This window comes from Rhinolophus sinicus, chromosome 8, assembly GCF_057876585.1.
Source record: "Rhinolophus sinicus isolate RSI-liver-muscle chromosome 8, RSI-T2T, whole genome shotgun sequence".
Lineage (NCBI taxonomy): Eukaryota > Metazoa > Chordata > Mammalia > Chiroptera > Rhinolophidae > Rhinolophus > Rhinolophus sinicus.
The window spans coordinates 9873872-9891097 of NC_142508.1; the positions used below are offsets into that span (position 1 = coordinate 9873872).

The 17226-nt window shown below is 48.4% G+C and overlaps 1 protein-coding gene across 8 annotated transcripts in view; it reads left to right on the forward strand.

Annotated features, from left to right (window-relative positions):
* The window catches only part of HIPK2 (homeodomain interacting protein kinase 2), a 174016-nt gene extending 158756 nt beyond the window's left edge, over nucleotides 1-15260 (forward strand). For 4 of the 8 annotated variants that reach the window (XM_088799894.1, XM_074315297.2, XM_088799896.1 and 1 more), the window contains exon 15: nucleotides 1006-12848. In XM_088799894.1, the coding sequence (XP_088656020.1) occupies nucleotides 1006-1470 (465 nt within the window). In that variant the 3' untranslated portion in view covers nucleotides 1471-12848. Of the gene's footprint in view, nucleotides 1-1005; nucleotides 12849-14753; nucleotides 14881-15022 lie in introns of those variants that run through there. The other 4 variants (XM_088799895.1, XM_074315299.2, XM_074315302.2 and 1 more) reach the window with 2 other exon arrangements.
* The last annotated feature ends 1966 nt before the right edge of the window (nucleotides 15261-17226 follow it).

A 17226-nucleotide genomic window follows, 5' to 3' on the forward strand; every position in this document is an offset into this window, starting at 1 on the left:
CCACCCCCTCAGAGCTGCAGTCCCTCTAGCGGGGGCAGGAAGTGCCCTGAATGACCTCTGCAGTTTCCTTTCCTCCATGGTTCACTGTTGGGGAAGTTGGAATCACTGGTTCACAGAGAGCTGTCCCAAAGCAGAATGACAGAGCACTGAGTGATAAGGTGCCAGAGCTGAAAAATAGGGTGGCCCCCACCTTGCTCTCTCAACCCAGTCAGGCCAGGACGCCAGGGACAGGCGTGCAGCACAACACAGGCTTCCTGACTCCTGCAGTGAGGGAGGCCACACACCCGAAGCCCCAAACCAAGGGCAGGAGTCGGGGGATTTGGAGAAAGAAGGTGACGTTTAGGAGGAAAGTAAATGAAGCAGAGTCTCCGAGGGCAGAGCTGACCTGTATGTAAAGGGTCAACTCAGGTCTGGAAACAGGAGCCTGTTTCCTTAGAAGCCATGGAGATGAGATAAGGGGGAAGTTTGTGTTCAGAAACCCCTGACGTGAAGTGCTGCACCTGGGTTGTAAGCTGAGACTGTCTCTGTGTCATTGTGACTTAGATTCCCCAGGTAAGAGAGGGCTGGTATATGTACCAATTCAAACAGCCCAGTCTCTGAGGGCATCGATTTTAGAGACAAAGACTTCACGGTGAGAGAGAAACCAGTTATCACTTAAAGAGGGGCTCCTTTACCCCTTGGCCGCTGCAGTGTGTCCTGTCTTGGGGAGACATACTGTGTCCTGTTAACTCGCAGCGGCTTTATCTGTGTGTCACCCAGCCGGGGGGTGCTGTGCGTGGCGCACAGCATTCCCTTCTCCATGCAGGCTAATTTTTACTTCCCAGCATTACTGGGAAGGCATCGTGTGTCACTCCCACCGCTTCTGGCATCCTCTCCCTCCTCCCTCCCCTCCTCCTGCTTCTCCTCTCTCCTCCCCCGTTCTCCCTGCTCCCTGCTCCTCGCTGCCCCCTCCCCCGTGTGTCCAGCCCCCAGTGCAGCCCTGTCCTGGTGCCTCTCCTTCTCCAGGCTCAGCAGCACATCACCGCGGACCGCACCGGGAGCCACCGACGGCAGCAGGCCTACATCACGCCCACAATGGCCCAGGCTCCGTACTCCTTCCCACACAACAGCCCCAGCCACGGCACTGTGCACCCCCACCTGGCTGCCGCTGCCGCCCACCTCCCCACCCAGCCCCACCTTTACACCTACACGGCGCCCGCGGCCCTGGGCTCCACCGGCACCGTGGCCCACCTGGTGGCCTCCCAAGGCTCGGCGCGTCACACTGTGCAGCACACTGCCTACCCGGCCAGCATCGTCCACCAGGTCCCTGTGAGCATGGGCCCCCGGGTGCTGCCCTCGCCCACCATCCACCCGAGTCAGTATCCAGCCCAGTTTGCCCACCAGACCTACATCAGCGCCTCTCCGGCCTCCACTGTCTACACTGGATACCCACTGAGCCCCGCCAAGGTCAACCAGTACCCTTACATATAAACACTGGAACGGGAGGGGAGGGAGGGGAGGACGGCCGAGGGGAGGGGGGGAGGAGGGACCTCGTGGGAGCTGGGCTTTTTATACTGAAGATGCCGCACAGAAACAATGCAAATGGGGCAGGGGAGGGGGAACGGGGCAGGGACAGGACGCAAATGAAACTTGAACTAGGAAGTGGGAGGACTTAGAGCAGAGAACATTTTAAAAAGGAAGGGATTGGGGGGGAGGGGAATCTATGCTTTTTATTTTTAAAAAGAAAAAGAAAAAAAAGAAAACGTCAGTAACAAAAAAACACAGCTCACGAACCCATTCTGCACCAAACTGGAAAGGAGAAGAAGAGAGCAACGGAAGATTCTGGAAGTGGGGGGGCCCCAGTTTTTGAAGAACTTTATGAACTTTTCAAAGATTATTTTCATATGGCAGCAAGTGACATTTAAGAATTTGCTGTCAGGGGACACCTGATATGAAATCCAATAGATTTTTAATTATTGAACGTAAGAATTAGGGATTTTTCCAGAACTCAAAAGGGTCAGCAGCTCTCTAAAAACTCAAGCCGTGGCCTGAGGGGTCTGATATTTGGGGGTTGTTCTGGGGTTGGAAAAGCATAGTTCTGGCTCATTCACCAGGACTGATGGGGGGTGGCCAGGCTGAAGGAAGACTTCCCCTCCACCCCAGCCCCCCAAGAGGGCACATTTTCTCTTTCTGAGTTCTCTGGATAAATCCCTAAGCAATGTTATGCCTCAAATGTCATTAATAACGTGTGTTGCAAACTTGAGGGGTTTTTTTCTTTTCTGAAGGTTTATTTTCTCTTGGAACCAATCCCTAGTCACGTAGTGTAGGGCTCACGGTCATTGCTGACACCCTAGTGGAATGTAGCACTCTGCACCCTTGTTTTCTGCTTTGTGTTCAACTCCAGTGATACCAATAGACTATTCCTCAGTGTAATTGCACAAAAAAAAAAAAAAAAAAAGTGATAGAACATAGGCAAGTAACCAATGTGGTGGTCCAGGCGTGTGCGCGTGAGCGAGCGCGTGTGGCCGCCGCCCTCCCCGTGTCCCTGGGCACGCTGCCGCACTCTTGACTCTACACCATTCCCTCCTAGTGCCTTACCGACGACAGACGCGCGTGAGGGTTTACTTCCATGGTACTCCAAGAAGCTGATGGAAGCGAGTCGGAGCCTCTCGGCTCTTCCTTTGTGCTGTTGTAACATTTTATTCTGGTCTTTCCTGTTTTCTTTTTCTTTTTTTAATTTTAAGTTCATTTTGTTTCAATCCCTGTTGTCTTTCTTGGGCCGTTTGCTACAGAAGGCTATCAGGGAGCTGGCAGGGCTAGGAGAGCCCACGGGTCTTGAGAGGGACATGACGGATGGATGGTCGGGGTTGAACCTGATGGCGATGACGGTTTCAGTTAACTTTTTTTTTGGAGACAGAGCAAGAGAGACTCCCCACCCCGCACCCTCACCACACTGTGCCCCCAGTTCTACCGGTGCGGTCGGCTCTGCCAATTGTGGAACCAGAGGTCCCCTCTCAGTGTTAGGAACGCTGGCGTAGACAGGTGGCCTCCTGGTGTGGAAGGGACAGAGGAGACAAGGCCGCCTCCAGGCCGGGCACACCCTTCCTGTTGCTGTCCGGGGGCTGGAGAGGAGGCCTGGTCCCCAGCCCCATGTTCTCAGACTCGCCCCATGTGTCACTGTCAGCCCTGCCCCTCTCTCCTCTGGTTCCTTGGCTGTGTGTCGCTCTCACGGTCTTGCTGGATCCTTACCTCCATATATACCATCAACCCTTGGTCACTGCAGAGTCTTTCCTCACATTACCCATGTCTACTCACGACATGACTTTGTTTTGGTTTTCAAGGGCTCTGCTGGGCAGAAGGTTGGAGGGACACTTATGAGGGTGATTGGGGGTCTTACACTGCACCTTGAAAAACTCTCCCACCGCCAGTTACATTTCCAAAGAAATACGCCCTTTGCCCTCTCTCACCACTGATACATTCTGGGAGTTTTCTCAGGCTTTGAACCTGCTGGGTGGAGGGTGTCTCCATTCACAGTAAATTGCGCTTAACACACATGATGGTTGGGAGACTATCTGATCATAGAAGGGGCTTTAAACGGTGGTCCTAATTGTTTGACTCTCAATGCTGAGTACTTAACTAACCCCAAAGCCAAATATCCAGAGTGCAAAGAGGTGGCTCCCAATTTTGGCACTCCACCTCATCTCCCCGCTCCCTTCCTCACTCCACAGCCTCCCTTAATGATTTACTGTGAAAGGTGTTTTTATAGCGATACCCGATCTAATTCAGTGAGGAAGCCAAACCGTTTCCTTAGCTCTTAGCTGTGAAATGTGAAATAACTCTGGAAATTTCCCCTCCCCAACCCTAAGTTCTACTTATCTTACAAAGAAATCAGTCCCCAAACTGGAACCAGCTTAGTCCAGGCCTTAGGCTGGAGGGAAGGACACCATGACCCACTCGAGGCGGCCCCCCCGGTACCCAGTGGGATGCGATGGGACGAGATGCCCTTCTCGTGGTGCCACGATCCATAGTCTGTATCTGGAGGTGGGGAAGTGCCATCGTTCTGAGACAGCAGGAAGATGGCCAGTCCAGAGAGGGTGGGGGGTCAAGTGGAGGACACAGGAGCCGGAGTCCTCCTGGGGCCACATCAGCCTAGAAAACCCGTCCGCCCCGGACTTTGGGCAGCCAGATGGCAGCAGAGCCCAACAGACCTCATGCCCAGTTACACACGTCTTGGCTGCAAATGAGCCTCTGTTTGCCTTAGTGGGTGGCATCCTGGATCCACTGGCACACAGTTCACTTCTGGCCCTTTCTACATCTGCCCTTTTACGGGGAAAGACAACAAACATAGCCTTCCATTTTAAAGAAAACGATTTTGTCTACTAAGTTGGAAGTCTCACTCTTTTACCTGACATTTTCTTTCCTTCCCTTCCAGATCAGGAATGAAAGTTCCATGCTGCTCATAAACATAATATTATTGGACTAATTATTTTGGTTCGTAGCATTGTGATTATTTTCATTATTAGCATCATGTGGATATTTTAGGTGGAGTTTGAAATGCACATTTATTCCGTGTATCTTTGTGTTTTCTCTTTAATATTTAAACTTATTATTATATCTGTGAGTCTGTGAGTAGACAGAAGGGACATACGGATGTCCAGTTTTGTCAGACAGAAAAAAGGAAAGACCCAGGAATTAGGAAAATTGTTTCTGTCATCTCTATTCCATTAAGAGCTGTCAAGAAAGATCTGGCACAGAGCAAACGTTTGGAAAATCAAAGCCTTTGTCTCTGTACAGACAACACGGGCACGACCAATATTGTACGTTTCTAGATTCTCAGTGGCCTGGAAAGAGGTCGGAGGACGCATCTCACGGGCTGCCATGCTTTTCTCACACATTCCCTGTGCTCTCCTTGCTTCTGAAATCTGCTAACTAGACCCTTGACCTGCCTCACATCGGCTATTTACGTGACAAGCAAAACAAAAACAACCCGCTCCCCAGAGCTGACCCAGCTCGTTTCCCAAATGTCCTCCCATTTCCCATAATGCACCAGGAGTGTGGCTTACATCCTTCAGAGTAGAGACAGTTGTCCCCTCCTAGAAACCACTGGGTGTAATGAGCTGATGTAAGCGTACCAGGCAGGTGGTACCGTCCCCTGAGAAATTTCAGCCTCACTTGGCCTCCTTCCTCTCACTAACCACACTTCTTCTGTCTCTCCCTTGCCCCCAGTGCATCTTCTTGGCACACAATTCTAGGGACAAACTAAAGAGCCTAAAAAAGGCGAACTGATGGTAGGAGGCCAGAGGACACTGACAAAGTCTAGCAGCTCCCCAGATACTGCGGGCCACAGCCCCCCCTGAAATCATTGGCCAGGAAGGGGCACAGCAGGGCCCTCATGGCCATCCCCACTGGGCTCTGACTGCACCCCTCGGTGCATTGCACTTTGTGTGATGGACTTTAAACCAGCTTGAGGTACCCACACGCTGCCCACCGAACCCAGAAACTACGGGCCTGGCTGAAGAAAGGCTTGAAATGGCTGGCTCCGCTGAAAGGGAAGCAGCAGCTTACAGAGGGAGATGTCACGCGGTAGCCAGTCCGCAGACACTCAGCCAACATTAGTGTGCCCTCCCCTCGTCCCCACCTGCCTCCCTCTTCCGGTCCCAAGCACAGAGCTGTGGGATCTGAAGCCCCCAGTGAGACAGGCCGGCCCCAGCATGTGCTCCGTTAGCACTTGCCCGAATCTGCCATCCTGTCCTCTACCTCAGAATAAAAGGCTGCCCGTCCCTAGAACCAAGCTCTCAAGTAGAGGGATGCCAACCGAATCCTTATTTAGCCCTCAAATAACCTAGAACAGCATCTGTTCTTTAATTGGCGCCATCCATCCTTCTTTGCTGAAGAAACATCGTTAGAGTAAGGGGAAGATTTCCAAGGACAGGTCAAGGAGAACCGTGCAGTTTGAAGCCTGAGGAAGCACAGGTTGATATGCTTCTGCTCGGTGGGTCGGTGCTGACCCGTCTGGGTGTTTGCACCCGTGTCTCTGCGCTCAGCGCCTCTTTCATGACGTTTTAGCTGTTTCCAAGGGAAGGGGTGAGCAGGCCGATGGGTGGGAGAGTCTGAGGCTTGATGCCAGTTATTACTGTGAAGTGGGGCATGTGGCTGATCGAATTCAGAGGGAAAAGAAGGGGTGAGGCAAACCGACGGTTGTCTCCTGGACTGGATTTGCAGTCTGGCCTTCCTGGCGGCTGAGTGGCTTGCAGGCTGTGGGAGCCAGCTGGCTTTGTCCTCTTCACCCTGGAAGACTCAACCCGCCCAGACACCAGATTGTTGGATGTGAGGAAGGGAAGGCGAGAGTAGACAGCTGCTAACAGGCTGATTTGCCTTGACCGGACCTTTAGAATTGCAAACACTCATTTTTGAACAAGCTTGTGGTGGAGGATTTGGAGTTGTGTGAGTGTGTGTGAGTGAGTGGAGCAGACTTTCTTGGAAACCGGAGGAAGGACGTGAGGAGGCTTAAGGCGCTATAACTGATGGGCTGTGGTTGATGAAACAAGATGCATCCACAGGCAGACAGCTTTCATTCCAGATTCTCTGTCTGGTGCCGGGGCCAAGGTGGGCTGTGGGGCTCTTGCTGGCCTGCCCAGTAGCTGCTAGGACAGAAGAAAATAACCAGGAGCCCTCAAGTAGCAGAGAGAATTCAACAGAGAGGCAAGGATTCCTTCCGCAGGCCTCATCTGGGACTTCACAAGGCCTGCGTAAGCGATTTTGCCATGACACATTCCAGCCCCAGGGCCTTTGCATGCTTCTGGCCTGTCTCTGTCTTTTCTTTCTGGTGAATCTTACAGAGTTCAGATGGGGAACCCTCCAAATTGAGCAGGCCAGAGATGTCCTTACCAAATTGGAAAGGAAGGTGAAGCTGTTCCTTTCTTTAGCCAAAGAACCCTTTTCAAAGACACCTCCAAATACGGACAAAATGGCATCATTCCTCTCTCCTTTCTGGGCAACAATGACATCGTCAGTGATGCATTTCCACTTATCCTCTCCTCTTTATCCTGACTTGCATTGTTTGTTTGTTTTTTGCATTTATTTCAAAACTGTACTCATCTTTTAAGAGAAGTGGAGACCAGTCACCCTAGCACGGCTGCTATTGGGAGAGTGGGCACACTGTGTGAGCTTAACAGGTCTGGTGTCAGCACGGGTGTGACCGAAGCAGACCTGCCATGAAGTTTGGCTGTGTCGCGTTCAGGTTCATGCTGGAGCTGGGCTGGGGTGTCAGTGCTTTTCCACTTTGCTGCCGTCTAATCTCCATCCACTAGACGCTGTAAAATCTTAGTCGGGCTACTAGAGAATTGAAGGTGGTGAAATGACATTTAAATGCAATAGAAATCTTTCAAAGGCTTTTGGTGCCACTGCTCAGTAGAGTAACCCAACCTGTAGAGGTTTCTCAACATCCTGCTTGCAGCTTCCAGAAGTTCAAGAGAGCCAGCTCCAAGCCAGTCTTTCCCTTCAGACTCTGAGAGTTTCCAAAGAAGTGACCCTCGGCAGGGCACACTTTCTCAGGATACCTGTACCAGCGGGATCTCCCTGAGGCCCCCAGCTCGACTCCCACAAGCCTTTGAGCGCCCCTTAGCTCAGACCCTGCATTCAAACATTATGTTGACTATCTCTTATTTGGTGAAACTTGCAGAGTCCCTCAAGTAAGTGACAGCCAACATTTGTTGAATGCTTTTGATACGCCAAGCCCCTTACCAAGCCCTGTGTGAGGGTGATTTCATGGAGCCCTCAGAGTCACCCCATTTATGATGAGGAAGCTGACGCCCTAAGAGAGTAGCATGTGTTCAAGGAAAGAAAACATAATGGCGGTCCGAAATCTCCACATTTCCAGTGAAATTTTTGTTAATGAGGCCTTCACTGAGATACGCTTTTGTTTCTCTTAATTAGCAATGCATGGCCTCCTGTTTCTGACAAACCATTTAACGATACTCCCTTGACTGTGTACCAAACACGGTGCTAAAAGTTGCCCACTGACGATCTTGTTTAATTTAGTCTTCATAATAACCCTGTGAAATCAGCAATATTAGTCTCTTGCAGATGAGGCAGCTGGCTTGGAGAGCTGGTAACCTGCCCAGGGGCACGCAGCTAGTAACGGAGCCAGGCCTCGAAGCTGGGTCTGCCCAGCTTCAGAACGGAGCTCAGAGCCGCTCGCCACGTAGATACAAAGAGAGGCCTTGGAGGAATGTGATCCTGCGCCATCCCTGCCCGTGCGTGGAACTTGCCACAAGGTGTGTGAGCAGAGGGAGTCCTGAATTGGGTACAAGCAGAAGGGGCAGAATTAGTTTGACTTGTTAGAGAAAATCGTAGGAGTTTCTTCTAGTTCATAGTAGAAATCATTTTAGATTCCTTTCCAGTGTACCAGCTAGCTTTAGTAGTGCTGCTAACAGACTCTTACGAGAGTGAAGGAAAAAAAAAGTGTTTTCTTCTTTAAAAAAAAAAGTAATTCTTTTCTTGCTTATAGTTAATTCTAGAAAAGGCAATACTAAAGGTATATATTTTTTTCTAAATGCTATTTTTTACTGCACTGATAAATATCATAACAACTCTGGTCTCTGTAATTGATCCACTCTTCAGCTCTGGGTAGAACCAGGTGCGGGATTCACACCAAATTTGTAAATACCGTGTGTGGGTCTGGTGTCCAGGAACCTTTTTCTTTGTGTTTAAAATAATAAAAAAAAAAGGAGGAGAAAGACAAGATGACTTTTAGAAAGAGGAACAAAACCAAGTTTTCTCTTGAGATAGGCTTCTCAAAGAAATGGAAAGCAATAGTTGTGTAAACTGAGGAAACCAGCCAACTTTTAAGACATAAGGAGGGAAAGTCTCTTGCTGAAGTATGGGATTAATAGTAATTAATAGTAACAGAAGCACCTTTATTATGGTTGAAAGGTGACAGAATTTAGAAATGCTTAGGACTAGATTTTTAATTTTTTAGAAAACTCTTATTTGTTATGAAGCATCTCCTTGGTTGTTTTGGATGGATTTTTTTTTTTTTTTTTTTTTGGTTTCTGTTTTATTTTTAAAATGTCTTTAGTGACTGGCTCTAGGCTTGTTTACCTAAATTCTTAGGTAGTTTACACAAGTTCTAGAACCTTCTAGAACTTGAACTCCATTGGAAGCAAACCCAACTAATCAGAATTTGAGATCCTGGTTGGTTTCAATAGATGTTCTGGAATTCTGACAGAACACCTACAGATTTTTTTAAAGAAGGTTTTAGATACATTATCTTACACAAACTGTGACCTAATGGCAATAATTACCTCAAATGTGGGCATTCATCCTGGTTTTAGCCTTTTTTGAAATCATGTAGCCAGCTTGATCTTGGGATTTAACAGACTATGAACTCCGTGTGGGCTGAAAATGATTAATGCACACTCTGGTCACTGTTGCTTAAGCGAATTCTGAAATAGCTAATCTTACAACAAACATTAAACCAAGGCAGAGATTATACTTTGTGTGTTATAATCAAATGTGATATTCAAATGTACATGTTAAGTATATATGTTTTTAGCTACTGTAAAATGCTGTTAGCCTTCTAAAATACCGAGAGAGTCACATTTTAAATGCGTAAACTAAATAATTGACTGTGGATACTTAAGCATATTTCTGGCTACATTTTATAGTTAAAGTGTTTTATAGTTTACATTTAAACTGGTACTTTTTGAAGAAAATTTCTGTTTATAGCGGACATATTCAAACCCCAGCAATTGCCTCTTTAGTTGGAGGCCATGTGCCCCCAAGGCAGGTATGTTCTACGCATACTGTTGTGTTGTGTAGCCCAACACCAGCATTTCCCGCCATGTCATTGCTTTCCATGTGAACTCGAAAGAATGTGAAAGGATTTCCAGGTTAAGTCCACAGCCTGGGCCAGATGCGAAGACCTCATGCCATGTTGTATCAACACTTGTCTTCAAAGCCTTCTCTTTGATATCTTGGAAGAGGCAGAGAGAACAGATACCTGGTTCGTTGATTTTGTCCTGATTTGAATGTTTAACTTATTAACTGATCCACTGACTTCCAATCACTAGGCAGTAGGAGACACTGGGATTCAGGTGGCCCGGAATGTTTCTGGGCCCCCTGGCGGCTGTTTCTGGGCCCCCTGGCAGTATTCTGATCTGTGTTTTGCAGGAGAGAGTCACACACCCCTACGCCCATATTCATTGGCTAGGTTTTCCATATATCTGCTGTCATTTATTCCTTTGCTCCTTTAAAACAAAATAAATGCAAAAGGATGTGTTTACTTTCTACACTGTGTCAAACTTAGATTTGAAGCCTAGGTCAGTGGCGGGGGGGGGGGGGGGGGGGGCGCCATTCCTTCCTAGAGATTGTAAGTGCTGCTGAGGAGGGGGTGCTGGGGAACTGAGAGGCAGCCGGGGCCTTTGAGACCCATCAAAGTGAAGACCGTAATTGTAACGGCAAGAGAGACGTTTCAGAGGGAGGGCCCCCTGCCATGCAGGAACAGGCTGGAAAACGCGGGTTCCCCTAAGAGTTTTGGTTCATTTTTTGTTTTGTGAGGAAGACCAGCTAAAGGGCATCCCTTTAGCAGATAAGACCTTGAAAACTGCAAAATACCTGGGACCAGGGAACTGTTTGTGCATTGTTGGTTTTGTTTTGTTTTTAAATGCGTTTCCTTTTCCCTGGGAACTCTGTTGGTAGTCTGTTTTTATTACAGTTTTTTGTTAGAAATGTTACTGTAAAATATTTTTCATCTCGCCCCTCCTAATTCCTGCTTTCCTCTGATTGGTTTTCTCCTTTGCTGTAATTAACCAAATGAATTTTATGTCCTCATCTTTGGGGCTTAACCATATTTTTAAAAACTAGAGGTATAGAAATTGGCTTTAAAAAAAACACACACAACTAAATATACTGTATCCAGAAAAGGGCTCCGCCATTGCTCTGTAGTTTCTTTTCAACCAGTTCCGGAGCTGCCTCCCTCCTTATGTTGGGTCACTGTCCCTGTGGCCATCTCAGCCTCTGCCCTGCTGTCACCACAGCCCCACGCCCAGGTACCCAGGCTTCCCAGGTAGCTCTCACGAGCCAGGAAGCAGGTCCCACTTAGCCTTGTGAGTGGTGGTCTTACTTCCCTGTTAGATATTCTCCTGCTTGGTTGAAGGGGCAATGGACTTATTGTTATCATATTATTATTATTATTTTAATAGTTTGGCTCAGGTTATAAGGAAGAACTTGGGAAGTGAAAAGTGACTTGACCACGCCCACCCTTTGTAGCTTCCTGTGACTTCTGAATGGAACAGAAAGCGTCCCCCACCCCACTCACCCTGCTCCCTTCCAGGCAAGTGTTCCTGTTGGCGCCGCCTCCACGGCACGTGGTTTCTCCCCACCCCGTCACTCTCCTCACTCGTGTTACTGCTCATTGAAACTTTCTTCCATGGCTTTGCCAGGGCACAATCATTTCTGGCCCCCAGAGCACATCCTCATCCTCTCCGTGTGCATCTTTTTAACCAAATGAAGTAGACCAGGAAGTCACACTTTGGGGCAGCAGAATGTCTAGTTTAGTAGAATCACTGTATAGATATAGATGTTGATATATATGTTTGTGTATATATATATCAAACCAAATTCCGGATAGGAGAAGTATAGCTTTACGGATGAGGAGGAAGTCGGCATCAGAGTGGGCCCAGCAGAGGAGCCGGGACGGCCCCAGGCCGCACCTGCCATCCCCGGCCTGAGGCGGGGCTCCGCGCACCTTGTCACGCACCTCACCACAGTGGAGGCGGGTGGCCCTGAAGGTGCCACTGTGCCCTCTGGGTCCCCAGCGTCAAGGGCATAGATGAGGGCGGGAGGGAGGCAACAAATCAGAATGACTGGAATTTTCCACCCTGTTTTGCTTTGACCACATGTATCGAGCTGCCGCCTCTGATATATCACGTTTCCAAAAATGGAATCCATTAGGATGGAAAGGGAACGGATCTGTAGAAATGTTTACCTTTCAACTGCCCGTGAATTTAGTCCACTCTGGATAGAAAGACTCACTCCCCGAAATGAGAACAGGGACGAGGAGACCTGGTGACACTCACCAGTCCAAGGGACGTGGCTCCCTCCCCAAGGTCATCTCGTTCTAGATCTTTCTACCAGGTCATCTCAGCTCAATAACCCTATGAAAGCCCTGGTCTGTTGTGTTCCTTCACTGTACGGTTTCTGTAATAAAAAGTGTTAATCCACGTTAATCTTTGTGAAAATTATTGCGTGCAACAGTATTTTCTCGTGTACCTCTTTTTCCTATGTGAATTGTCCCTCTTTTCTTTTTTATTTATAAATGTCTACTTTTTTTTTAAAAGACAAACCAATGTGTCGTAGACCTCTATGTAACCTACTCCTTAGTCTCATATTATAGGTATGTTATAAGAATGGATATTTTACTTGGCTTTAGAATGTTTTACAAGAAAAATAATTCTTAACTGATCAAGTCCTTGCTACTAAAATGCTTGTGTTTTTCATCATGACGTCGTGTGCTTCTAAATTAATAATCATTTTCGTTGTAGAAAAATGGAGTGAATTTATATTAGTCTTGGAAACTAATAATAGCATTGTAAATTTATGAGATGATTTTAACAGAAAAAATTATAGAAGAATATAGTTATTTTAATTGTAATATTACTAACTGTAGGGTGAGAAAGGGGGGTCCCGTTGTGGTGAACTATGTTATAGCTTGTTACTCACAGTTTCTTTTTGATCATTTTTTCGGTCTCTGAGGTGAAACGAGTTATTAATTAAAATTTGTAAACTCACATATGCATATTGTATATGTGTAGAAATGTAATCACACTTTGTCTTGGAATTACATTAAACTGTTTGGAGTCACTGTACACTCGGCCTGGCACACTTATTTATTCTAGAACCAGACTAGTTATAAGATCTAAGAGGTTATTGTTGCCAGTGACATCTTTCGAAAATTATTTACTACATCAGAACATGTTCATAACCCGCTACTGCATTGAAAATTTGCCAAGATGACCATGTGTGGCCATAGAGAAGGGGCGTAGAGATCATTTCACTGCCAAGTCCCGTGCAGTAGGCAGCGGAGCGTCTCCTCGCTCCCTTGGCCTCATCTGAGCCATGTCAGCCCCGTCCATTTCCAAACTCCTTCCCTGAGGCCTGCGTCCTCGCTGTCATCTGCTGGCCTGAGAGCTTTGCGTCGTTCCCAGGTCCAGGTGCAGTGTGTGGCTTTCCTTGGCATCCGGGCCCTGCCCTCACCAGACCAGGTCAGGCGGCCCCTCCCCGGGACCCTCCCTGGGACTCCCCGCTTGAGCCGTGAGCTCCACAACCCACCCACATCCTGGCCACCACACCACAGCCGTGCCACCTCAGGAAGCATAAAAATCCACATCCTCCTCTCACTGCGGCTTCCAGCATTTTCTTATGGTAAAATATATGTAAAATTTACCATTTTAACCATTGTAAAGTATAATTAGTGGCGTTAACTACAGTCACAGTGTTGTGCAGCCATCACCACTAGCTATTTCTAGCACTTTCACCATCCCAAACAAGCTCTGTACCCATTAAGCGATCCCCGCTCCCAGCCCTTGGCAAACGCCCCTCCACTTTCTGTCTCTGCGTTTGCCTCCTCTAGCTCCTCATGTGAGTGGAATCGTACAGTATTTGCCCCCTTTTGGCTTATCTCACTTAGCAATGTTTTCAAGTGTCATCCATGTTATAGCACGAATCAGGATTTCCTCCCATTTTAAGACTGAATGACGTTCCATTGTATGTATTGTATGTATGTATGTATCACATTTTCTCTGTTCATCTGTTGATGGGTGAGCAGTTTCCACCTTCTGGCTTTTGTGAATAATGCTACACTGGTGTGCGAGCATCTGAGTCCCTGCTTTCAATTCTTTTGGATATATACTTAGGAGTGGAATTGCTGGATTAGATGGTAATTCTTAACTTTTTAGGGAACTGCCAAACTTTTCCCCAATGGCTGCACGATTTGACACTTTCACCAGCAACGCTCAAGGGTCCCGATTTCCTCCCCTGGCACTCTTACCATAGCTTACACTGCCAGTGTCTTCGGATCTCGGACTACCAGCCTCCCGGCCCTGTATCTTCTGTGCCTCCTGGTCTCACAGGCTTCCCAACCAGCCTAAACCCCACCCACCTTCTCACCTGTCCCCTCAGCTCCCTGCCACACTTACCTGCTATAGATGGATTCAACCACCTACGTCTCTGCTCCCACAGCTGCTGGAGACCCCCCAACCCGTGAGCAAGGTCCGGCTTTCCGTGCGTATCAGCTCCCTCTTGTGGCTAACTGCAAATCACCAGGCTCTCCAAGCTCCTGCCTCCTCACTCTCGCCGGACCTTCTACTCCCCAAAGTGACCCAGAGAAATCCAGGCAGCTCCAGAGCTCCCACAATCCCACCCCCTTCCACAAACCTGTCTGCCTCACGTGTCTGTCCCTTCAGCCTCAGGAAGAAGGGCCTTGCACCTACCTTTTGTCCCTCACTCTCCAGGGCTCTTTCTTGTCAAGCTTTCCCACCCTCCTTTGGACCTTTGTGCTTTCTCACACCTGTGCCCTTCAGGAACCAGCCGGAGTCATCTCTCCAGGAGGCTTGGCCTCACGCTCCTGATGAGGTGGGGTCCCCGTCTAGGTTCCCAACCCCTCGTGTGTAATTCTCATTACGCCACAGTGTCAGCGTTTTTTTCCTGATCTTCCTTCCCCACAAAACTACAAAATCCTCGCAGGTAAGAATTTATCTCTCATCTCTTTCTAGGGCATCTGTTACAATGCCAAGCACAGAGTGGGTGGTCAACAAATATTTGGATATGTGCGTGGCCCATTTTCATCGCCCAATCAACCCACCTTTCCAGTCTCCAAATTCTGTGTCTCCCAGAATTCAGGTAATAATACCAATAAAGCCCTAAGTGCAGGCAACTCTTGAACTTGGGATTAATTCAACTGAGCCAAAATTCAAGTTACTAAAATCCATGCAAAAGATTGAGACAAAAGTCTTCCGTCATACCTTTTTTTTTTTTAAATTAGAAATGCGCTGCTGGGGATCACAACCTGTGGAAACGGAGAGGAAAGCAGACCCCATACACCAGTGGGATAAGAGCGCGTCAATAGAAACACAATGCAGCTGTGTATAAGGGTCTTGCCACCAGTATCTCTGGAAAGTTATTTAAATCTAAAGTGGAAAGACATACTCCTGACAATATGTTCCTTCAAGTATACCCAATACTGTGGTCATAACTAATTTTAAATTGTCTTAGTTGCTCACTCAAACTGACGATGAACAGGGAAGTTGAATTCTAGACCCCGCAAGAGATACTATGGGTATTTCCCCACTGACCCAAGGAGCCCCTAGAAGAGGACTAAACTAACCATTAGATGGCGCTGTCACCCAGCGGCCAGCTCAGGACTCTGTCCGTGGGTGGGTGGCGGGGAGTGTTGGGTGGCATGTGACTGGGTGGTGGAGGTCATTCCCAGGAGCCAATTCCAAACAGCCAGGTGTACATTTTTTGTGAGAGCCTGACTTACATGTTTTCTAACTCTTCCCTAGACTCCCTAAGCTTAAACAAACACTAAGTGAGTATAAAAGTAGAGAGCCAGCGGGCCGGCCTGGTGGCTCAGGTGGTTGGTGCGCTGTGCTCCTACTGCCGAGGTCTCGGGTTCAGTTCCCACCAGGTGTACACTTTTCATGAGAGCCTGACTTATGTTTTCTAACTCTTCCCTAGAATCCCTTAGCTTAAGCAAACACTGAGTATAAAATCAGAGAACCCCCGGACTTACGTGTTTTCTAACTCTTCCCTAGAATCCCTAAGCTTAAGCAAACACTAAGTGAGTATAAAAGCAGAAACCCACAGGGCCGGCCCGGTGGCTCAGGTGGTTGGTGCGCTGTGCTCCTAATGCTGAGGTCTCGGGTTCAGTTCCCATCAGGTGTACACTTTTCATGTGAGCCTGACTTACATGTTTTCTAACTCTTCCCTAGAATCCCTTAGCTTAAGCAAACACTGAGTATAAAAGCAGAGAACCCCTAGATTTATGTGTTTTCTAACTTCCCTAGAATCCCTAAGCTTAAGCAAACACTAAGTGAGTATAAAAGCAGAAACCTGCCAGGCAGGCCCGGTGGTGCAGGTGGTTGGTACCGTGTGCTACTAAGGCCGAGGTCTGAGGGCTCAGGTTTGATTCCTGCACAGGCCAAACAGCCAGTTACGTGTTTTTCGTGAGAACCTGCCTTACGTATTTTCTAACTCTTCCCTAGAATCCCTTAGCTTAAGCAAACACTGAGTATAAAAGCAGAGAACCCCTAGATTTACGTGTTTTTCTAACTCTTCCGTAGAATCCCTAAGCTTAAGCAAACACTAAGTGAGTATAAAAGCAGAAACCCACAGGGCCGGCCCGGTGGCTCAGGTGGTTGGAGCGTGGTGCTCCTAAGGCCGAGATCCAAGGTCTCGGGTTCGATTCCCACATGGGCCCAGTGAGCCGCGCCCTCTACAGCGAAGGCTGTGAACGACAGCTCCCCAGCCAGCCGGGGGCCAGAGTGAGTGGCCGGCAGTCAGCGGCCAAGTGCCGCCGTGTTTGTGTGTGGCTGCCTTGTGCTACCACTGTGTGCTGCCCGTGCTGTGCTGTGCTGTTCGTTCTCATGTGCTTGCTGTTCCAAGCGGCCGGTGGCCGCATTGGCCACCTGCCCCGTGCCAGGCTTAGGCGTGGGTGCCGTGGCCGGCGGCTGCCGAGTCGATTGAAACCATCTGCTGGATTGAAACCATCTGCAATGGCTTTCTTTTTAGTATATTGCAACTGGCTCTCAAACGGGCTGGGGCTAGGAGGGCTGAAAGTCCCATAGATAGGTAGATAGGTAGATAAAAGGCCAGAAGGGGCCAGGGAGGCATAGATATAAAGGCCCGAGGCAGAAGGCAAAGGGGGAAAATGGCCCGAGGCAGGAGGCAAAAGGGGATGCTGGGAGGAAGTCTTGCTGAGGCAAGGGCCAGGGGGGTACTAGGGGAGAAGGCAGTACTGATGGCAGGGCAATTCCAAGCATGGCTTTGGAGTCAGCCATGAAGCTGGGAAACCACTTAACCTCACCTCTCAAGCTTCAGTTTTCTCAGCAGTAAAATGGGGCTAATACTACCCGTGGCAAAGACTGGCTGGATATTCCCCAAAGATGTTTCTAGGTTATATTTCCTAGTTTTCTTTGCAGATAAATATGGCCAGAGATGGACCCTAAGAAAACTCTCACACATTTA